The following is a 24,856-nucleotide window of genomic DNA, read 5'->3' as shown; positions in this document are numbered from 1 at the left end:
AAGAAGAAAATGCACTGTCAGCTCATTTACAATGGGTTTTAATCCCATTCCCCTACTGGCTTTTCAATTAGGGGTAGATTTGCTCTTCCTTTCTATAGGCACGAAGACACTTCAGCAGCGAATGCAGAGCATCTGATCGCTATTTCACTAACGTTATTTTCATGCTAATACAACCCTCTCTCTCCTCTCTCTTTCTGTCTCTCTCCCTGTGTCTCTCTCTCTCTCTCTTACGCACACACGCACGCACGCACGCGCGCACACACACACGCACACACACACACACACACACACACACACACACACACACACACACACACACACACACACACACACACACACACACACACACTTGAAATTCTAATGAAAGCAAGTTTTCAATTTCTTGCTAATTTAAAATCAAAATCCCTTCATTATGAAGTAGCTTTACATATTTATATATTTCTTTCATAAAGTAGTACACTTAACAAAAGCCAGCAAACATGACTTGTGTGTGCATGTGCGTGCGTGTGTGAAGTGAATTATTAGATGTCTGGACAGATGCAACACAGATGTATTAGAAACACTGTGAATACAGAATACAAAATCAATAAGACCAATGCTGAAAGCAGCAGGGTAGTATATTTACCTGTTTACTCATTCGTTTACCTATTGTTTAGTCTATATCGTTGCTGTCGGACAGAAAGGTTAGCATGCTCCCCATCCCTTGAGCTGTGCGGTGCCGTTCAGCGCCACCAGAGGGCTCCAGAGCACACCACAGCACACCTCAGCACAGGTGAATCATGGTGCCAATCTCCCCACCTGATCGGCGTCAGCAATCAGCTCCAGAGGCTACAAAAGCCTGCCCTGCCAGCAGCTCTGCGCCAGATCAACAAGGGAAGATCTGGTTATGGAAGTCCACCAATGCTTATTCCGGCTGTCCAGGATGGGTATAAAAGTCAGCTTATGCTGGATACCTGCACATGTGGGCATAGAGGGGAACGAGGAGGCAGACAAAATTGCCAAAACAGCACTCGAAATGGTAGAAATGATTGAGGTGCCTTTTGGCAAAGGGGAAGCTAAGGCCATACTGAAAAGAGAGTTACAGAAGAAATGGCAGAAGAGATGGGACAATAACAGTAGAGGAAGAACGTACTATAACATTCAGAAAGGCACCGATGCAAAAGGAGTAAGGAGAGGATTCCGAAGAGAGGAAACAGTCCTGACCAGACTCAGATTTGACCACACTGGCCTAAACAAGACCCTGTATATGGTAGGGAAAAGCCCCACAGACCGATGTCCAGAGTGCGACGACACGGAGAATGTGGAGCATGTGATGATGTACTGCAGGAAATATGAGGAGGAAAGGACAATCCTGAAACAGAGGATAGCTGAGGCAAAGAGACAATGGAACATACCAGGTATCCTGGGAACATCAGGAAATGGAGTCTGTATGACACAGAAAGCAGTGATTAACTTCTTGCTGGAGATTGGAATCTACCACAGGATATAGGGATTAATACCCCACAATACTCAACACCAGTAGACTGTAATAAATAAGGAGTAAGGCGAATGGAGTTGGACTACACTCCGGTACAGTAGGTGGCGGTATACACCTTAACTAGGTAGCAACCCGCCATAAAACCCCCAAAGAAGAAGAAGAAGAAGCTCTGCGCCAGATCCCCACCAAACTTCACGCAGTTGTCTTCGCACCTGTGAACCTGTCACTGGTTGTTGTTTTTTTTTAAGATACAGTAGGCCTATGTATAATGTTTTATGATTTGTACCTTCTGCACCGTCATCCCCCATTTTCCCGCTTGTACTGTAACATATACAGGTAGGCCTACATGTTTCTCAAACCTTGAGATCGTAGCAGATTTTGTATTGACCTGTACTGTTGTGGAACTGTACCCATTCTACAAACTGTTAATACAATTTTCAATCAATCAATCACAGGACCACCAAATGAATATGCATTTTCAGATCGCTATCTGAAAATAGTTTGTATATGCCAGGGACTATTATATTATTAATATAGCATAATTTTCAGATTTATTTTGATTATGTTGGTTAACTAATTGTGCTGGCCAGGACCACCGGAAACCTCACCAAAGACCGCTTGGGGGTCCGCACGCCCCCCTTTGAGAACCATTGCATTAGTTCACTATTGGGCTTGGAAGGGAACGCCAAACTTTACTGATGAGCAGTTTGGTGTCTGGTTGTGTAATATATAATACACAACATTGAATAAAGAAGACGCTGGAGCAACTCGGATGACTGGAGCCTTTTGCCTTAATATGGAACGTGTCAGATTACATCTTCGTCAGGTCATAAAGACATACAGGCTACGAGTGATTTATAAACAAGTGAGACAGGGAAGGGACTACACTACTAAATCAATGCTGGCAGTAAACGAGTTAATTGGCAAAACCACTAAATAGGGCGAAAACATTTATTAATCCATTGAGACCTGGAACACATCCATGTCACGTTAGCGTTTAACCACATTAACCATTAACCAATTTTGGGCGGGAACCCCTTTTGGTGTTTTAAACATTATGTTATAATTTAGCTATTGAAAAATAGCAGATCTACAAGCTCATAGCGCGCCACCGAGTGGCGCGCTATGAACTTGTAGGTCTGCTATTTTTGAAAAATCGTTAAAATGTGCCTCAAATCTTTCCGAAAATTGTCATGATTTAGGGAAAAAAAAAAATACATTTCGACGTCAGGCCTGAATGGGTTAATATAATGGGCTGACCACTTACCTACACTTGAAGACAACAATAAGATGGAGATTAAAAAGCGGAGCAAACAGGAAGCCAGCAGCTTATGGCTCATGGTGTGCAAGACAGATGGCTTCCACTCTCCAAAAGCAAACTGGATGAAAGAGTCTCTCGTTACCCAATGTAGTGCTAGAGAACAGGAGGGGAGCATAAAAACACAACAAGGGCCCACTTAACCCATTCAGGCCTGACGTCGAAATTTAAAAAAAAAAGTTTTCTAAATCATGACAATTTTCGGAAAGATTTGAGGCACATTTTAACGATTTTTCAAAAATAGCAGACCTACAAGTTCATAGCGCGCCACTCGGTGGCGCGCTATGAGCTTGTAGATCTGCTATTTTTCAATAGCTAAATTATAACATAATGTTTAAAACGCTAACGCTAACGTGACATGGATGCGTTCCAGGTATCAATGGATTAACAGTCCACACACCAGCCAAACGCTCCATTTGCACGGGCAGCTGACACAGAGGCGGAACTTCAGAAGACAATAAAGTAAGGGATGGAGAAAAAAAATACATATTTCAAAAATGGGTGAAAATATGTTTTCACTCAATGACTCAAAAAAGTTTGAAACATTTTCGTATATTGACATGCCAGAAATAAGGACAGCAAGTCAATGGATGCAATGCTTGCAGGATTGATTGATTGATTGAATACTTTAACAAATTGTATTTAGATTTGTATTAAAGCGACAACAATGGCTTCCACTATAGCATGCTAATGTCCCAGGAATAAAACTAATGCAGTTTCTATTAGCTTATTGGATTCCCCATTGATGATGTCATCGGTAGTCTTCCAGTGGCATCATTGATGGGGAATCCAAGCTAATAGAAACTGCAGGCTTTCTATTCCTGAAAAGTTACAATTTTATAAGCCATCATTCTGGCGATAATACAAATATAAATATATACATTTTTAAAATCTTGTTGATGTCACTGGAAGACATCTTTCCTTTTTTATTTTATTTTTATCCCACAATATTGTAACGTAATTTTTTTCACCCAGTGTTAATTGTAGTGCCGGGCGCTACACACCCTCTGCCAACCTGGGGATTGCAACAGACTGACCTCATACTTCCTTCACTGCATGAGGAGTCCAAACCGCTTATTTTCACCTGACAGGGGGAGTTGCCCTGGTTGGACGTAGCGTGTGAAAGGAACACATTATTCCAACCAGGTCTGTTCCCCTCCATCAGGCTGGCCAGGGGGAGGCAGTTTAGAGACCATGAAGGATTACTGCATGTTTTTTGTGAGGGTACCTAGGACACAGGGAGAATATGCAAACTCCCCACAGAAAGGCCCCTTTCGCCAACCCTACCTAGAGTATGGGCACTGGGAGGAGAGAACACTCCCCCCAGCACCCACAGCGTCCCTAGTGGCAATCGAACCCCGGACCTTCTAGCTGTGAGGCGACAGCGCTACCGAGTCCACCACCGTGTCCCCTAAAAGGAAGACAGGTTTCTGAACTGCCCACAGCCCTGATACTTGTACGTGTCCATTTATGGTCCCCGAGCCTGACACCGACGAGCGTCTGTGAAAGGTGGTTTTGATTGATTGAAAATTGTATTAACAGTTTGCAGAATTACAGTACATTTCAAGCACAAACTCAATACAAAGGCTGTTAACTGTGAGTGGACGACCCAATTAAGCATTACACTTGTTTACAACAGGGTCCACCATGTTCAATTCATCAAATTCAGATTCAGATTTTACGGGGGCCAGTTTCGAATTGCAGCCATCCGTAGGTGCCCTTTGGTGGGGACAGACGTGCTTGTACACTCATCAGCCATCAAAGCCCCTCGTCTATTGATTTAATGACTTGTAACTAATTACTCCTCTGTCATCCTCCTCCACTGCCATATCAATGGAAACTGTCTCCACTTTGATAGATTTTGGCACGACGCGAGCAAATGTATTCCCTGTTTTGTTGACATTTGTGGGATAGTGCGGGGGGGCTTCAGCGTTAGGACAAGCAGTGTGCAGTAACGAAGTACATTTACTCAAGAACCAAAATTACGTACAATGTTGAGTATTTACAGTTTTTGATACTTTACACATGCCTTTCTTTACCTATTTTTCTCCCGAATTTAGCCGTTATGCCAATTGATTCCTACCCCACACACAGGCTTGTCTACCATAGCCTGGCTAATAAGCCAGACTAATATCACACAACACTGTCGCGGTATATTAGTCTGGGCTGGCTCCACTTGGATTTAATTTCCCGGGGGGCGGGTTCAAACATTTTCTCTTCGACGCAATTGGTCAGAGCTACTGTCAGTCAAAGGTCTCAAGCATTGAACGTCACTGTACCAAAGCCCGCCCATATTGCATACCGTGTCCCGATTGGCCCGACCTGTTCTCGGTTGTAGGAAAGAGGCGTGCTACTGAGCCTCGCCAGACCCTAATCCGCTGGCAGGCAAATTTATTTTTGCCAACGGCTGATTCGGTCTGGTTTATTAACCAGGCTATGTCTACCAGTGAGGAGGGGAATGTGCAGCATCTTTGTCCTACTCCTCCCGCCCAACAATTCCTGCTGACAGGTGCCGCCCCCAGCCCGTAGGATTACGTGCAATGACCATTATCATCTCCCCCGCCCAACGTCCCTCCCCCGAACACGGGCTATTCGTGTTCGTATAGCTATGGACACCCCTGGTATAGACGTTCAACAAAGCCGGATGCACCACGATGGATTCGAAGCCACAACCTCTGTGGTGGTGGCCAGCTGTACTTTACCACTGTTAGTTTAACACTAGCATGACTGAAGTAAAATGTGACAGAAGTAGCATTGTGCTTAAATTCATATTTAGAAATTGTTTCAGAGATAATGAGATGATGGAATGATGATGGATGATGATGGTCATGGAAGCGAAACCTTCTGAAAGCTTCAACTTCAAAATCTAAAAAAAATAGGTCAAAATGACCTCTCAGTCAAGTGTTGCATGTTTACTCATTTTCTTTCTAGATTTAATACAGAGCATATTGTAAATTAATCACTATAGCCCTATTTTATACTTTGGCTCTTGGAAAATAGCCGTTGCATTGTCAGTGTGCTATTATAAAACGTTGGCCAAACTTGAATACCGGTACTTTTGCTTTGGCACTCTAAAGCATATTTTGAAGCCAATGCTTAAAGACAATGTATTTTACTTGTAACAAGCAAATGTGGATTTTGTTTTTTACATTTTTAATTAACACTGCTGGGAAGGATGCTGGGAAGGGTGCGTAGACTACATCAAGCCACCTCATGCTATAGTAACAGGAGATACCTATAGGCTCCTGCCCTATGGGCCGCATGCCTCGGCAAGGCTTACTTTACTTGTAAGTGCTTTTATACTGTGGTATTGCATCAGAGTACGTCTGCTGTCAATCTCCGTTCAGAGCGAGAAGGATCCAGATCAGATATCAATGGAAAGTGTCCAACTTTGATTGCTATTGGCACACAAAGCATGTAAATCTGTAGCCCTTTATTATTGCCTTTTGTGGGATACGCGAGGGCTGCAGATAGGACGAGACACTTGCGAGCGCCCTAAGGTTTGCTTTTTTGTGTCCTTGTTCCAAAAAATAAGACAAAGGCAGAGAATGTGAAAGGCGCAGTAATTAAAATGTCATTAATTTGTGGGTTCTTATCAGGCCCCTACAGACAGCTTTTAATGTAGGCGTTGGGGGGGGCGGGGGGGTGTTAGATAGGGCTCGTGTGTGCCTAGACGGCACCATATCGTCGCTGACGGGTGGAAACCTTGTATGTCCTAAACCGTTAGCTGCTTTATGTACGTTACTACGTACATACAGTGTACAGTGTAGTATTTAGCCACAAGCTCTTGTTTTGTCCCACAATTTTGCAACCCATTTTTATTACCCATTGTAATACCCTGTGTACATAATTCTAATGTAATCCTGGGCGCTACACTCCCTCTGCCAACCTGGGGAGAGCAACGGACTGACCTATAATGCTTCCTTCTGATGCACAAGGAGTCCAAGTCGCTTATCACCTGACAGAGGGGAGTTTCGCCGGTTCCTTTCCCCTCCATCAGGCGGCTGGCCATGGCTGGCCATGGGGAGGCAGTGTATAGACCAGGATTACTGCATGTTTTATGTGAGGGGACACGGGGAGAACATACAAACTCCACAAGCTCGTTCATTGGTTCAATTCGTAAAAAAACACAGACACACTTAACCACTTTCCCTTTAAAATTTCAAAAGAAAATACAGAAAATAGCAAGCTGACAAGCTTTTGTAGATCGGCTATTTTGTGCGACGAGGTATAGGGCATTCATTTATGAAAAATAAATAAAACATAAAAAGTTGAAAGATGGAGGTTGAAGGTTTCCGCCTGACAGCAACGGTATGCTGCCAGCGAGCTCCAATCGTCTATCTGCGTAATGGGACTGTATGCATTTGTAACAGACGGCATGGTGTTCTGACAATTACCAAATTACGTTTTCATCTGTGTAATGCGGAGGGTTTCATTATGCAGAAACGGGCCGGCTCCAGCAAATATCTCATTAAAAACTGGAAATTAGCTTTCATGATAGACCCTGATTCCGCAGGCTTCCAACCACGCATTTGACCACACCCGCACGCACGCACGCACGCACGCACGCACGCACACACACACACACACACACACACACACACACACACACACACACACACACACACACACACACACACACACACACACACACACACACACCTGCTGCCATTGCCTCCTATCAGATGCATATTAAGTGTGACAGACAGTATTCCATAGTTCCCCTATGGCAGACATGTTCATCTCCATATTCCAAATGAAACATCAATCTGACACATTGTATAAACAGTAATTTCCTGGCTGTAATTTCAGACCTGTCAATTCATAACCTGCATGAGGTCTCATGCTGTTACTGCCTGCATTCCTCTTCATGTATTCCACACACCATATATGCAGACGTGGATTATAATCAAAAGTCTATATCATGAGGTTTTTTCCCCAGAGATGAGTAAACTTGGAACTCCCCATTCTTTACATCTAACACAAGCTGAAGCACACACACACACACACATGCACACACGCACAAGTGCACACGTACTGTTGTAGGGCATCAATTTTATGAAAAATATAATCTATTAATATTTGCGCCGCACTTCGAGCTTGCAAAACTGCTGTATAGGGCGTTAATTTATCAAAAAAACAAACAAAAAATAAACGGGAAAAAAGGAATCTGGCTAATGAGAAACGCGTGTCTCTCTACGAGCAGCTACCATTAATGTGGCCCACAGGTTAATATCAGAATACTGATTTAACTGATTTTCAAACATGCAAACAAAACACGCTTTAATTACTTTACTGTCTAAATTTGTAGCTTAATTTCTGCCTTACAGTCTATGGAATGAATGTGGAATTATAGTGGCCCCTCTCCATCATCAAAGTTCCCCACCCCTATTCTAGGTGTTGCTTGAAGGACAGTGTTCTCTTCAGACCTACAGTCTGGAACTGTCTGTGTCCGTTGACAACAAGCACCTAGAGCAGGGGTTCTCAACCCGTGGGTCGCGACCCCTCGGGGGGGTCGCCAAATTATTTTAGGGGGTCCCCAAATTATTTAAAAAAAAAAGATTTAAAAAAAAAATTTATTTTCACGATTTTTCAAAAATAGCAGACCTACAAGCTCGTAGATCGTAGATCTCGTAGATCTGCTATTTTTCAATAGCTAAATTATAACAATGCTTAAAACACCAAAAGGGGTTCCCTCCCAAAATGGTTTAAGGTTATTGTAGCAGTCAATTTATATTGGGGGTCGGGAGGGGGCGGGGCGGGGGTCCCGAGACATTGCCAAAGCATTTCCGGGGGTCCCCGGCCAAAAACGTTGAGAACCCCTGCTCTAGAGTACCAACAACTAGCCCCCAAGTACCTCAGGGTTCAGCTGGACAGGACACTGTCCTACGAACAACACCTGCAGGAAGTTAGAGCCAAAGTATCATCAAGGGTCTCGCTTATCCGCCGCCTCGCTGGCACAACTTGGGGAGCCTCCGCCAGGACACTACGGATCTCCACACAAGCCCTGGTGTTCTCTGCTGCCGAGTACTGTGCTCCAGACTGGAGCAGAAGCCCACACGTCGTGAAGAAGGTTGATCCTGTCACCAACAATGCCCTTCGGATCGTAACTGGCTGTCCAAAGCCCACCCCCGTTTCCTACCTGCCGGTCCTAGCTGGAATTGCCGGCCTCCGACGAGAGGCCGCGACCCTCGCACTTGCAAGGAAAGCCAAAGAACACGACTGGCATATCCTGCACGAAACTACAACTAAGGCAGTGCCCCCATGCAGACTCAAGTCCCGCCACCCCTATAACAGGAGAGCACAAGAGCTGCTTGGTTCCATCCCTGGGGACCTGTCTACAAGGGCATGGCTGGCAATCACCTGGAAGCGGGAATGGGAGTCGGCTGAGCCAACACGTCTGCACCACTACATCCAAGACCCGGGAGATGGAGTCGAAGGAGAACACCTACCCCGCCGGCATTGGACCCTGCTAAACCGCCTTCGTACTGGGGTTGGACGCAAAATCACCATGAAGGAGTTGGGCCTGGCAGACAGTGCAGCATGCGAGTGTGGCGAGCCTGAGCAGACTGCTGACCACATAATCACCACCTGTCCTCTGTACAGACCTCCTTCAGAGGCTGGCCTGAGACAATGGCGTGGCTTTGTGACACTGAGCTGGACATTATGACGACGATACATGAAAGAAGAAGAAGACCTACAGTATGCAGGCCAAGATTCTGGAGAGGATGATCCACAGCCCAAATCATCCCTTAGGCAAATGCCTGTGTATTGGGGTGTTGCAACGCAAGAGCATCTGCACTTAATACTCGCCTTCCCCCTAGATAAATAAAAGTTACACTTTTCATGCAGAAAATATTAACTTTTTTCCATAAATCAACATTAAGGGGCAGATGATAAAGGTCGTCACGGGTGCAATAACAGTGAAATAACAAAATGTGCTCCACGGCGTCGATTTTGCATCACACCTCCTGTCGTCGTTTGGGTATAAACGCGAAACCAAAACATTTCACAATCCACTGGCTTCGAGCTTCAGATTGAATTACATTATGTGGATGACGTTGCAGTTTCTACCGTGTTTTGTTTCATCGCTAAGGGAGATGTTGTGTTGACGTGGTGGAAAAAAAAAATAACGGGTGTCATGGAAACAGGCTGCTGGGACACAAGGTGTGTATTTATTTCATTACTGAACCATCATCTTGATGGAGGTTAAGTTGCTTCTAAACAGAGCTGCCAACACCATCGGATGGAACGAGAGAGAGAGAGAGAGAGAGAGAGAGAGATTAATTCAATATAATTAATATTTATGAATGTGGTGTTTCCAAAAATCCAGAAAATGCTCTCTACATCCTTAAAATGGGTTATTAAATGAGAAATCCAGTCTTGTGCAATCTTGAATGAATCTCTGAAATAGATAATTTATGATGTCGGACAAAAGTCTTGGCTCTCTTGGGTGTGTTCTCCACATTCCGACCTTCAAGTAGCAATTGATTTATTTTTTGGTTTTCTCTTTTGCACAAACTGCACTGATCTCAGTTCAGCCCTCGTCTTGTACAGGAGAGATTAGATGGCCATTTCTGTACAGTTGGAGGCCATCGATATTGTCCTTTTCTTTTTGCTGAGGTTTGCGTGATCTGCGCAAAACCCCTTTTGGTGTTTTAAACATTATGTTATAATTTAGCTATTGAAAAATAGCAGATCTACAAGCTCATAGCGCGCGCTACGAGCTTGTAGGTCTGCTATTTTTGAAAAATCATGAAAATATTTATTTCAGAAAACTGGAGGATTTAGAAGGATTTTTTAAAATTTTGAGGTCAGGCCTAAATGGGTCAAATGATAAGGGACAATATCGGTGGCACCCAACTGTAGATCTGTTTATTAGATTAACCTTTTCAGGCCGTGACCCCCAAAAATATATTCAAACGGGGGACCCTCCACCCTGCAAGCACTTAAAATTGTAGTAGTTGATCGGCATTCAATCTTGTTTGACTTGGTTCCCCAGATGCATATTGTGAGTTATATTATTTGACAATTTGGCCAATTCATGTTTGACCATTTTTAAAGTATAATTTGTTGATTACTTTTGATGTAGTAATCGTCTTTTCTTACTTTTTTCAGTTGTTTTCAAAATAGGTCTTACAAGTCCTTAAATTGACCTTAAATTGTCACATAACTCATGTGGGGACCCCCCTGGGGATCCCAACACTACAGTTTCAGAATCACTGTAGTACAGTCGTTATGTAGAAGGGGCAACAATAATGTAGGATGGTACAGTCGTTATGTAGAAGGGGCAACAATAATGTAGGATGGTACAGTCGTTATGTAGAAGGGGCAACAATAATGTAGGATGGTACAGTCGTTATGTAGAAGGGGCAACAATAATGTAGGATGGTACAGTCGTTATGTAGAAGGGGCAACAATAATGTAGGATGGCACAGGAGTCACAGAATCACTGTAGTACAGTCGTTATGTAGAAGGGGCAACAATAATGTAGGATGGTACAGTCGTTATGTAGAAGGTGCAACAATAATGTAGGATGGCACAGGAGTCACAGTACAGTCGTTATGTAGAAGGGGCAACAATAATGTAGGATGGCACAGGAGTCACAGTACAGTCGTTATGTAGAAGGGGCAACAATAATGTAGGATGGCACAGGAGTCACAGAATCACTGTAGTACAGTCGTTATGTAGAAGGGGCAACAATAATGTAGGATGGTACAGTCGTTATGTAGAAGGGGCAACAATAATATAGGATGGCACAGGAGTCACAGTACAGTCGTTATGTAGAAGGGGCAACAATAATGTAGGATGGCACAGGAGTCACAGTACAGTCGTTATGTAGAAGGGGCAACAATAATGTAGGATGGCACAGGAGTCACAGGAGTCACTGTAGTACAGTCGTTATGTAGAAGGGGCAACAATAATGTAGGATGGCACAGGAGTCACAGAATCACTACTGTAGTACAGTCGTTATGTAGAAGGGGCAACAATAACGTAGGATGGCACAGGAGTCACAGGATATTAGTACAGTCGTTATGTAGAAGGGGCAACAATAATGTAGGATGGCACAGGAGGCACAGGATATTAGTACAGTCGTTATGTAGAAGGGGCAACAATAATGTAGGATGGCACAGGAGGCACAGGATATTAGTACAGTCGTTATGTAGAAGGGGCAACAATAATGTAGGATGGCACAGGAGGCACAGGATATTAGTACAGTCGTTATGTAGAAGGGGCAACAATAATGTAGGATGGCACAGGATATTAGTACAGTCGTTATGTAGAAGGGGCAACAATAATGTAGGATGGCACAGGAGGCACAGGATATTTATCAGTATTTGCTCTTGCCCCTGAATCACTGTAACCTTGGCCAGGCCACAAAACGGCCTGGCCAATCAGCAGCAGCTATCCAGCCTCTAGCTGCTGCTGATTGGCCAGGCCGTTTTGTGGCCGGGCATCAAGTCTGCCTGAGAGTTCCCAGATGTGAGCAGGAGGGGGAACCCAGTGTACTCTCTGCTGCCCCATCTGGCGGAGTCAGGTTAGAATCACTGACCAGGGCTATTCGATATATTTGCGGCGATCCAATGGTTGTGATGTTGCTCTGGGTGAAATTCTTAATTGTGCATAATTGCAGTTAAAGGAGGAGAGGAGAGGAAGAGACACAATCAACTATTATTGTAATATTGTGAATGGAATCCCATGAATCGGTCGATGGATTCAAAACCACAACAACTTTGGGACCGGTTGTAGAAATACAGACCAACATTTTGCCGGCCCGTGTTTTCCAAATGGTTGGCAACAGGTTAGCTACATTATACTGTATTTCAAATTGTGCTGAAGTGGGTAATTCATAGGGGTGTAATGATAGGCCTATAGTAACTGCATAGAAAAAACTGTTTTAATTTCAAGAATCAAATGTAAACAGTAACATATTGTATCGTTTGACTTTGTATCGTATCGTTTTGCAATGCAAATAATCTGCATCAAATTGTTTTGCAATGCAAATAATCAATTGTAATACTATTGTAAGTAGGCTACTTGCCCATTGTCATTTCTACGAAGAAAAAATTAAGTGGGGATTATTGAATTTCTATTCAATATCGCTACACTTGGTTGATACAGTACAGTAAATGTGTGAATTCTCTGTGTTCATGTCAAGGTACATGTTTGTCCATGTGTTCAGATATAATGTCCATGTATTTGCCAGATAATCACTGTATGTTCTTATTTATATCCATATATTATTACATTTGAGATGGTAACAAGTTATGAGCGCACACTTCGTGCCCAGCTCAGTTGGGCAAGTCATAGATCGTGACGCATGCGGCTGTGCTCCGCCGCGGCCGCGATACGTCACCGACCTATACCCCTGCGCTTTCAACCCCGCTCTGTGGTTTCCCTTTCCGTGATGCGATGGCCGAGAATATACACGGACAGCGGAGTGAGCGGACGCACGGACACGGAGAAACAACAACAACACAGAAAAAACACGGTCAGTGGACATAGACACATTGCTCTCTGCTCTACTTCATCCTCTCTCTCTTATTCACAGAGAAGAAACAACACAGAACAACACAGAAAAAACACGGTCAGTGGACATAGACACATTGCTCTCTGCTCTACTTCATCCTCTCTCTCTTATTCACAGAGAAGAAACAACACAGAACAACACAGAAAAAACACGGTCAGTGGCCAAAGACACATCACTGTCTGCCTTCGTTCAAAATGTACCCACGTTGACCCTAGTGATTCAACGCATGGAATTCAATGGCCCAAACCACACCAAACTCCTTGCAACCATTTGGACCCAAGGAGTTGCATGGTGACCCTTTGGTGTGGTTAGGGCTTTAGATGAAAGTAAAGTACAGATACTCAAGGGAATGTACTCAGTTACTGTCCACCACTGGTAAGTAGGGGCGGCTCCATGCAGTTCATACCCAGGTGGAAATTATAATCAAGGGGAAAGAAAATGGAAAGTGTTCGCCGACGCCTTAAAAGGTCACATTGAATCAAAGTGTGTGAATCCAATGCATCTCTCTCTCTCTGTGTGTGTGTGTGCGTGTGCGTGTGTGCGTGCGTGCGTGCGTATAGATGGTAGATAACGCGTTATTGGAGAACAATCACATGATGAAGATCAAACTGCAGCATCCATCATCGTCAACCTTCACCAGCGCTGGGAGAAGAAGTACTCTGTGCGTTTTTATTTTACCTTTCATATAAGTAAAAGTAGCAATACCACAATGTAGAAATACTAAACATAAAATAAAATAACAAAAATTACATTTGTATTACTATACTCAGGGCTGAGTTAACATCCGAATGGCCCCTAGGCACAGCCTGATCCCCCCCACCACCCCCGGTAAAGCCTGCACACATTTATTAGTTTTTGATTGTTGTTCATGCAGTTTACAGCAGCATAATTTCAGACAGAGACAGTGTTACAGATTAGTTAACTCATTTCAAATGATGTCATTGTATGTGACACAGGTGTGCACCTGGCTACAGCCTCATGGTACAGCATGTTCAGCAGTATAATGATGTCATTAATATGACTTTTTTCTTCTTTTTTTTTCAGGGCCCCTATGACAGATCATCTGCCTAGCTTGCCTGTGCATAAAAATGTCCCTGACTGTACATCAACATTTTACAAACACAGCTATTCACCACGCAGTGTGTAATAACGAAATTGTCTTCACAATGTTAATTTCTAAAATGTTACGATACTTGTGGGAACATTTGGCCCTTACTAATATAGTAATTAAAGCACACGCACACTCACACCCACACACGCATGATTGCGCACATACACTCGCACTCACTCATGCTCACGCACATACAGTACTGTGTACAAGCACACACACACACACACACACACACACACACACACACACACACACACACACACACACACACACACACACACACACACACACACACACACACACACACACGGTGCCTTGCACTGGCACGCGTGCCATCTGTGCACATGGACACCCTTCATCTGGTGCTGGACAGAGTGCACTAGGCTGGCGAATGTTTTCCGTGGGAATTATCCCATTAAAAGAGTTTAATTACATGTGGATGCAGCACGATGAACACACTGGTCCAATGCCAGCATCAGATTAGACGCCGTCGGGCCCAAGGACACTGCATTCTATAGTCCATATAGGAAGGTGTGTGCGTGCGTGCGTGCATGCGTGCGTGCGTGTGTGTGTGTGCGCGTGCCTGCGTACATTGAAACAGAGAGGGCACGTGAAGGAGAATGAATAATGTAATATGAGACAGATTTGTTATTGATTTTGCATTAATTAACATTCTAATCATCTGTACTGTGAAGCTGATATTCATCACGTATACTATGATGATGACACATACTAGTGTGTGTACGGCATCCTCCTGGGAGAATGGATGGTGAGAACACACGCACGCACACACTTACTTTTTACTTTGCTTGCTTAAGGTAGTCCATCGTGTCCGATGATGACTTCTGCTACTTATTGGTGGGTCCGTTGATGACTGTTTAGACCGATGCGAGATAGACACTGTTTGCCACAGACAGTGCAAGGGAAAACCTGACCTGATGGGGCAGGTGCAGACTTGGCAGCCTTCCTTCTCTGACTTTTTGCCAGGCGATGCTTCCTTCTTTCCTCCTCCTGCCAATTGGACTCCTTGTTGACAGAGTCCACGCCAGGAGGAAAGATCTACAGCTGCATCCTCAAGGGTGGTCTTTAGTTGGTCCTTCAGCCTCTTTTTCGGTCCCCCTGCAGAGCGTTGGCCTTGGTGGAGTTGGCCATATAACGTCTTGCGAGGCAGGCGATTGGCTGGCATTCTGATGGTAGTCCATGCATCGTGTGCGATGATGACTTCTGCTACTATTTGTGGGTCCTTTGATGACTGTGTAGTCCGATACAACATGCACACTGTCTGCCACAGACAGGGCAAGTGAAAACCTGACGACCTTCCTTCTCTGACTTTTTGCCAGGCGATGCTTTCTTCTTCCCTCCTTTGCCAGTTGGACTCCATGTTGACAGAGTCCACGCCAGGAGGAGCGATCTACAGTACAGCGGCATCCTCAAGGGAAGGGGGTTTGATTCCACACTTCTTTAGGGTGATCTTCAGTTGGTCCTTCTGTCTCTTTTTTTTGGTCCCACTGCAGAGTGTCGACTGTAGCCTCTATGCTCCTGCAGCTCGTTCTCTGGAGGACTTCAGTACGAACATTGACGTATTGGCGAACATTGACGTATTGGCGTGAACATTGACGTATTGGCCAACATTGACGTATTGGCGAACATTGACTTATTGGCCATATAGTCCATGGACTATATGTACTATAGCTTCCACAGGCCGGCCCTCCGCTTGATGATTGGCTCACGTAGGTGGAAGGTGAATGGCTCTCCGCCTCCGAGCACCGCAGCAACAACCAGACCTGTGACTGAAAACTGAGTCAGCACCTTCCTCTATACAGCACAACAGCATGCAACTGATAAATAACCGAATTACCATAATCACCCGATTATGTAACAATAGAATAAACTTTTTTTAAGGGGAGTGATAGAACTGTATCACTAAGAGTTGGTGGTATGTATTCACAGTCAATAGCAGCTGTAGCCAGGTGCAATATCTTCAGTAAAACCATGGCAATACAATAAATGTCTTTCTTCTTGTGTGCATACAGTACAGTACACTATTATTTGCATGGTCTGTGTTAGCTTCAGCTAAGGCAGAAAGACATTCAAGTACACCCCCCTACCCCATCAGAGAGGAGTTGTAGCACACATGCCCCCCATCAGAGAGGAGTCGTAGCACACATGCTCCCCCCATCAGAGGGAAGTTATAGCACACATGGCCCCCATCAGAGGGGAGATGTAGCACACATGATCCCCCGAGAGGAGAGTCCCGCTGCTACCGTTTGTCTGTTTGAGCTTTCCCTTTTTTTCCTTCTTTAACATGCAAACATATGCTCAATCACATGCACACGTGTACGCACACACGTGACCGCACACACATGCACGCACGCACGCACACACACACACACACACATGTTTGAAGACCTCAATGTTTTATAGCAATATTTTATATTAATGCCATTTTGTTTTGCATTTTTAACCCCAATGCTAAAGCAGAAAATAGCTACAAGCTCAAAATGTGTCGCAGCTTGTATGCTGTGAGCTTGTAGATTGGTTATTTTTGGTGCATGACAAAGTATAAATATGGTGTAATTCTAAACCCCAACCCCTAAACCTAACCTCTAAATGCATACTCCTAATGCTAGCCCCAACCTGAATCTTTTCTTAAAAAGATCCCTGGGTTAGGACTAGTTATAGAAGGCAATTATAACGTTTTAAGGCATAATACAGCTTATTAGCCAGGTATCCTTTTCCTTTGTAAACCTAATCTTTATCCATAAAACAACCTCTTGTGGGGAAAATGGTTCTCACATGATGTCTGTTTCCGAGATTAGACTATGCGAACATAATGTGGGGACATATGGCCCTTACAAGTATAATAATGCAAGTGTGTGCACACGCACACGCACATTATCGCACACACACACACACACACACACACACAGACGGATGCCAGCATGCGTCTGTCTGCTATGGCAAACAGAGGCGATGCTACAGTCTCTATAGCTCCTGATGGGCTCATCTGGCGTGCTTATGAAACAGCGGGGAGAAAAGGGGTGCGGTCTAATGAGAAGCCGCCTTTGCATTCAAGAGCTTGTCATCACATGAATAAATGATGTGCGAGTCATTTTTCGTATCACAACAAATTGCCAAAATGAAAGATCAGATGGAAAAATCTGTCCCTGTTTTCTTTTTTTCCAAATGAGAAACAAATTAGTATTGGCATCACCGGCGGCAAGCTATTTTCAAAGCTGTGTGTGTGTGTGTGTGTGTGTGTGTGTGTGTGTGTGTGTGTGTGTGTGTGTGTGTGTGTGTGTGTGTGTGTGTGTGTGTGTGTGTGTGTGTGTGTGTGTGTGTGTGTGTGTGTGTGTTAGACAAGTTTTATACAAATTTTGAAATATAGATTTGGTATGATAGAGGTTAAATATGTGTCTCCAACACCTGCTCTAGTGTTCCTGTGCTGAAAACAAAACTAAGAGTCTGAATGCCACTCTAGCTTCGTCCAACCGGAGCAAATAAAGTGCAAATAAAGTCAAGCAAATAAAGTGCTCCTAGGAAATATGACCATATTACACCAGTCCTAAAATCCTTACATTGGCTACCAGTGTCCTAGAGAATTGATTTTAACATTGTGTTACTTGTCTATAAATCTGTTTGTGGCTCTGGGCCCAGCTACATCTCAGACATGCTGAAGCCATATGAACCCTCTAGAACAGGGGTTCTCAACGTTTTTGGCCGGGGACCCCCGGAAATGCTTTGGCAATGTCTCGGGACCCCCGCCCCGCCCCCTCCCGACCCCCAATATAAATTGACTGCTACAATAACCTTAAACCATTTTGGGCGGGAACCCCTTTTGGTGTTTTAAGCATTGTTATAATTTAGCTATTGAAAAATAGCAGATCTACAAGCTCATAGCGCGCCACCGAGTGGCGCGCTATGAACTTGTAGGTCTGCTATTTTTGAAAAATCGTGAAAATATATATATTTTTTTGGGGACCCCCCAAAATAATTTGGCGACCCCCCGAGGGATCGCGACCCACGGGTTGAGAACCCCTGCTCTAGAACCCTGGGGCTGGCCTACTGATAGTTCACCCGATAGTTGGAAAAAAATATGGTGAAGCAGCATTTCACTATTATGCACCACAAACCTGGAATAATATTCCAGGTTACATTAGGAAATCCCCAACCATAGCCGTTTTTAAGTCCAATTTAAAAACGTATTTATTTAACATTGCCTATCCCAGTGATGTCTAATAACAGCTAGGTCTGGCCTGGGCTTTAAATTAGCTGTGTTTTATGTTTCTATCAAAGGTGGGAGTATTTATATGCTCCTATCTTATTTTAATTGTATCTATTATAATCTGTATTCATTTTAAAGTGCACTGTTGCACTCTGTATTTGTTTTTATTCTGTAAAGCACTTTGAATTGCCTCGTGTATGAAAGGTGCTATATAAATAAAATTGCCTTGCCTTGCCTCCTACTGTATGTTCCCTCAGCCCTATGTTCCATTCAGCCCTATATGTTCCCTCAGTTCTATGTTCCCTCAGCCCTATGTTCCCTCAGCTCTATGTTCCCTCAGTTCTACGCGGTTATGGTTAGGTTAGAGTTTGAGGTGGGTTGTCGTTTTTCGGACCAATGACTAGTCAAACTAAAGTACTGCACCCATCTAAAGTGAATTGCATGAAAAGAGAATAATGTTACGCCCCCAGTATCAAGGCCATGTTATCATGAACTGATCTCAAGTTATTTTGAGATCACTCCAGCGTTGCATTGTATCCTGCAAGCTTGACCAGCCTCTATAAAAATGGCAGGCTTTCGGAGGATGTCTTTCATCAGATCTTGAGAGCTCCAGTGATCCAGAAGTAAATTAATTAATGCCATCTTGTTTTCATAATTTGTGAGAAATTAACCATTCCAGTCAGCAGGTTGATGAACATTCAGCCCATTAACCATTAAAGGTTGTGGTGAACGCTTGTTCTCTCTGCGATCCCTCTCAGCTGATTTTGGTGAATAAAGACGGTCAAGGTAAGTGTCTGTGCTGAAAACTGTTTCAGCTGCAGCCAGCAGACCTCTGAAGGTGTGCTCTGATATGGTCTTCATTGTTCGTGGCACATCAGGCATGTAGCATGAGGAGTTTCCATCTTGAATGAGAGCACATTGGCTTGGAGAAGGAAGTTGCACTTCTCAGCATCAACCTGTGGGCTGGTCCTTGAGGATATTGAAAGTGGATCCCCATAGTTGGCAAAACACTAAATAACGTGGAATAACTTTTAAAAATAATGTGGAAAAAAGGCCAAGGAAAACCTTGATTTCATTGTGATATAGTGGATTAGTTCCACTTATCCAAGCTGGAACACTGACAATGTATGTGGACCAGATTTAATTTTCTTGTTATTAAAATACTTGCAGGGTGTTGTGAATTTCCCATGCCCTCTAAATGGCAGCCTCTGCTGGACAAAACCATTCACAGTTCCCCTTCCCTGCATCACCAATCACTCACAGGTGTCTGCCATCAGCACTCTGGGCTGATTGCCATTGTCCGTTCAGGTGTGCTCACCTACAAACACACACTCACTCCACTTATCTAAACTCCAAAAGTATTCACTTTTTGCACATTTCTGATGTTTGTACCATGGATGGGCATGGCCAACATCATAATAGAACAACAAACATGCTGAATTATACTTCTTGTAGCCATACCTGGAAAATCCACAATACCTGCCTCTCTGAAACAGGGTAGCCATATTGAAGAAAAACCCTGATTCTTAAGAGACATTCAAACAACTTGGCCAGACTTGGGATGTTTCAACAGAGCTCTTTGAATGACTGCAGCAGTTCACTTGCAGCTGGTACCTGTCTGGGACCACCTCCAGTGACGTGAACGAGATCCGCTACCATCTTTTCTGTGCCAGGAGAGGGGAGTTGTTCCAGTCAACTCCCGCCATGTAGATTGTAGTGAATGTCTATTTCTCCATGCCCTCTGTGCCAATTACCAGACTAGAATATGGAGATGCTCTCTGCAGACTCACCCATCTGCACCAGATCCCATACAGAGTGGATGGACAACTGTTGATGGTAGAGAGTTAGCAATTCAGTGGATGCGCACAGCCCCTGCACCAGATGTAGTCCTTGAGTTTTTGGCCTGTAAATGTGCACAAGTATGCAAGCTTCCTAACTGCAGTTGTCTCAGCAATGGTTTTAGATGTACAGACCTCTGCAAACTCCAGAACTGTACAAACCAAGCACCTGAGGAAGATTCAATGCCTACAGTTGAACAGGACAGTTCTGATGAGGAAGAGGTTCCATAGTTCAATACAGCCATTGACATCTATAGACGTAATTTGGTGTTTTCAGTGTTTACGATAGAGGGCGCTCTTCCACAACATGTGCAACGTTCATCTACGGCTTCCGAATCAGGAGAAAATGTGATCAAAACCAATCCAAGACATGCGTAGTATTATAGGACATTTTGGATCCAAAATGACCTTGACATTGACCTTTGACACATGACCCTGAACTTGAATTGCTTCAGTCACCTCTTAAATCAACTCAGCACCCCAGAAAATGTATACTTTGAATCCAGAATCATCCAAATCGGCCCATTAGTCGTTGAGTTATGCCTTTCATTATATACCATTTTTTTCATCAGAAATGTGCATAAAAGTGAATAATTTTGGAGTTTAGATAACAATGAATTATATGGTTTTGCATAATCAGATTATACCCCTAAAATCATATTCAGCTGCCCTTCTGAAACTGCTATCACATAATTTAGCACTCCTGGATGTCAGACGAACAAAATTATACCACATATGTCTTGTCCCTTGTTAGGGCAACGATATCTCATCCGGCCTAAGGACTATTTCATATGTTGATCATTCCCCATCCATCCTTCCTCTTCGATGTCTCCCTTTTGACTGATACCTGTTCATTTAAACTCTAGACGGGCCTACCCCAAAGTTATTTGTGCAGCCGCGAAAAGTAGAGTTCTCAACAGGCCCAAGACTTAATGCCCAGCCCTACCTGTGCCCTCAAACCCTGTACACTCAAGACACTGCCACCGCTGCCACCCTTAGATCTCCATATATGGAGCTGACCTATTCTGACATTCCATATGTTGATCTGACCTCATCAAACCCTGTAAACCCAAGACACGCTCCATATATGGCCAGTGCACACGACCTCGAGGTCGCTTCTCGCCCCACAGGCGTCTTACTGGTATTCTATTCAGTAACTACAAACATGTGGTAAATATTTGCCTAAACAGGTTCACACATATCAATGTGGGATATGGCCTGGAAGTGTGCACGACTGCAGGGTATTGCATACAAACTGTATATGCCAGCGGAGAGGGAAACACTACCAGTAAGTTAGAAGTAGTTTTGTAAAATATGCTGTATACTTAAAATGTATAGAACAAGTGTCTTCAACGTTGTTCAGGTCAAGGACCCCTTAGCTGAGAGAGATGAAGCAGTGTATTGTATTAACCCATTTATTTATATTCATATTGTATTTAACCCAATTTAACCCATTTTACAAGCAAAAACAGCAGCACAAGATTATCGTTGTTTTGTTTATACACTTAATATGCATTTCTGGCTTGTGTCAAAATACTGCAGGACATTATGAAGAGAACTTTTAACCCAAAGTCCAGAAGGGTAGGCCTATTGTCTATACAAAAATCACACCCGTGTGAACTGAGTGGTGTGAGGTCTTATATAGACTGATCAGCTGTGGTCTGACGTAATGTCTGACGTAATGAAATCACACCCGTGTGAACTGGGTGACCATAGCAACCGTGCTCATTTTTTGAGCACAGACAGACAGACAGACAGACACACGTAAACTAACAAAGCCAGTCGTAGGAGTGGTTTACACCACTCAAAAATGCATTGAAATATTAGGCCTAGTGCCCATGACGTGGGAACGGAATTCATTTTCTAGGCACTTTTTCTTGGATCCTGACACAGCCTATTAAGCAAGTTTTAAAGATGCTGTAAATGCTTTTCTTTTGTCAAAATAAGTGTTGAATGTACACTCTAGCAATCCAAATATAGAGGTAGGCCTACTATATTTGGATTACTAGAGTGTACATTCAGTAACAGATCTCTCCAGATCTTTACAGAAAATCCATTTGCAAGTTCAAATACCAATTTAATTCAATCTGGAATTCCAATCTCATAGCTCGTTAAATCGGCTCATGCGTGACAGAAGCAGTAAATCAATAAAAACAGGGAAAAAAAACATTAAAAACAACACCTTTGGAGTCAATTCCTTTTTTGTTTAAAAAAAACAAAACCATCAGTCCTCTTTCTTAACTGTCCGTTCCTTTGCGCATAGAATCTTTGTTTCTACGTTCCTTCAGGCACGAGATCAACTGGGTGTAGGAGTTGTTTATTCTTAGAGATCCTCATCTTCGCGTGTGTCCTGGTACAGTTCATTTGGTAGTAGACTTCTCTACTCTCCTATGTGATGCTGTTTACTTCCTGGTGGGTATCACTGAGCACATTCCTGTGCTCTGCTTTCTTTCTGATGCGAATGAAGGGATTCTTTTTGAAGTGTGGCTATTGCCTTGTTATCCTCCTTTCCGTCTGTTCCGTTGCCTGGAAGTTGTTCGCTGCTAAGTTGTGCACTATGCTATTTCTTCTGGTAGTCATGGCAGCTAGTTCCCATCTGACGCTTTCTGGAAGGTCTGACTGTTCCAGACCATAGTGAATGACTCCTAGCTTGCATAAGGTCTTCAGACTTGGACTTAAGTCTATGATGTACAGGTCGGACACCTCATCATCCTCATCAGAATCTTCAGCATCTGCCGGAGCCGACGTGTATCTGTATCCTCCAAAGAAGATGATACGATCTCCCACCATGCAACAGCACATCCTAGACATCCACAGACTCGGGACTTCACCCTTCGGCTCGAGCTTCTTCCACGCAAACGTCTCTGTATTGAATTTCCACAGATCATTGAAGGTCCTGTCCAGAAGACAGTTGTGGCCACCAAATACGTATAGCTCTCCATTGTAGGCAAAGGCAGAATGACACGCGCGCCTTTCTGGCATACGGTAGACGGTGGTGTCTGGCTGCGGACACAGCCAACTCTGTGTCTCGGTGTCAAACATATTTATGTCGTTGTTGTAGTCCAACTGTTCTCCCCCCGTTTCAGCCCCTCTGCCCCCAAACACAAACACCATCGACTCGATGATGGTGGCGGAGTGACATAACGAAGCGTGTGCTGGAATGCCTCTGGTTTTGATAAAAGACCAGACCATTCTGGTGGTGTCCAGCATGTGGATGTCATTAGTGTATTTAGAGTTATAGTTGAATCCTCCAAAGATATACATGGCCTTCCCCAGGACGCAGGCCGCGTGTCCCTCCCTCGCCCCCGGGACAATCCCAGAGGTCGTGGGCTGGAACCATCGGTGGGTGTCGACGTCGAATGCGTAGAGTGCGTTGTCCTCCCGTGTGTAAGTGTAACCGCCCCAGATGTAGATGATGTCGTCTATCAGCACGGCTGTGTGGCCCGATCGCTTGGATGGAACCTCGATGGGATACTGTCTTCCGGTCGCCACTGGGGGCAGCTTTACCCAGCGCAACGACACTGTGTTGAAGACATGCACGTCGATGATCTCCATGTCGTGCCCTCCAAATGAGTACACCTTGTGGGCCACTGCCACCGCAGCATGACGCGTTCTCTTCGGTCCTCCCTTCAGGTGCACTATGCAGCGTAACATCTCGCAGCAGGGCTACCACAGCAAAGCACAATGGACGTGGAGCTGTCTCGTTCTATGAAGAAAGGGAGTTCTGTCACACGCATCCTCACTTATATTGGTTACGTGGGCACAAATGGTATGCAAAGCTTGGCCAATCGGCAAAGCTGGCGGGTTGTGTTAGCCAATCGGAGAAGTTGGTTGGTGGTATGTAAATAGCTTTGTGGTGAAGGATGGGAGGTTCGACAGACAGACAGACAGACAGACAGACAGACAGACAGACAGACAGACAGACGTCATACAAAACATATCTATTTGTATCTTTCCTATGCACAGCTTGTGTGTGTGTGTGTGTGTGTGTGTGTGTGTGTGTGTGTGTGTGTGTGTGTGTGTGTGTGTGTGTGTGTGTGTGTGTGTGTGTGTGTGTGAGTGAGAGAGATTGCACAGTTTTGTGTGTAGGGAGCACACAAACAGCTGATTGGCTGAGCACAGAATGTGATGCATGATGATCTATGATGATCAGCGCGCCCCTCACTTCACACAAGTGTGATTTTTTTGAATATCTTATATTTTCAAATGGCGGTCCGTGGTGGTCCTTGACATTACAATGTTTGAGAACCACTGCATCAGAGAATACATAGAGCTAATTTAGCTGCGCTAGTGTGTCTTTGTGTGTGCCACCCGTGACATCATGTGTTCGTAAAAGTCTATGGACTTTTTACAGGA

At 44.1% G+C, this 24,856-nt stretch overlaps 1 protein-coding gene across 1 annotated transcript; it reads right to left on the bottom strand.

The window, feature by feature from the left end:
* Positions 1-22,987: 22,987 nt before the first annotated feature.
* On the bottom strand, positions 22,988-24,154 carry LOC306934266 (kelch domain-containing protein 3-like; the record flags this gene model as incomplete). Its single annotated transcript, XM_079516837.1, has 1 exon — positions 22,988-24,154. One exon carries the CDS (start codon positions 24,152-24,154, stop codon positions 22,988-22,990), a length of 1,167 nt encoding a protein of 388 aa, XP_079372963.1.
* Positions 24,155-24,856: the final 702 nt, after the last annotated feature.

The sequence above is a fragment of the Electrona antarctica genome, assembly GCF_951216825.1.
Source record: "Electrona antarctica genome assembly, chromosome: 12".
In the NCBI taxonomy this organism is placed as follows: domain Eukaryota; kingdom Metazoa; phylum Chordata; class Actinopteri; order Myctophiformes; family Myctophidae; genus Electrona; species Electrona antarctica.
Note: the sequence above shows the minus strand (reverse complement) of the source record. Positions and strands in the feature narration are given on the sequence as shown.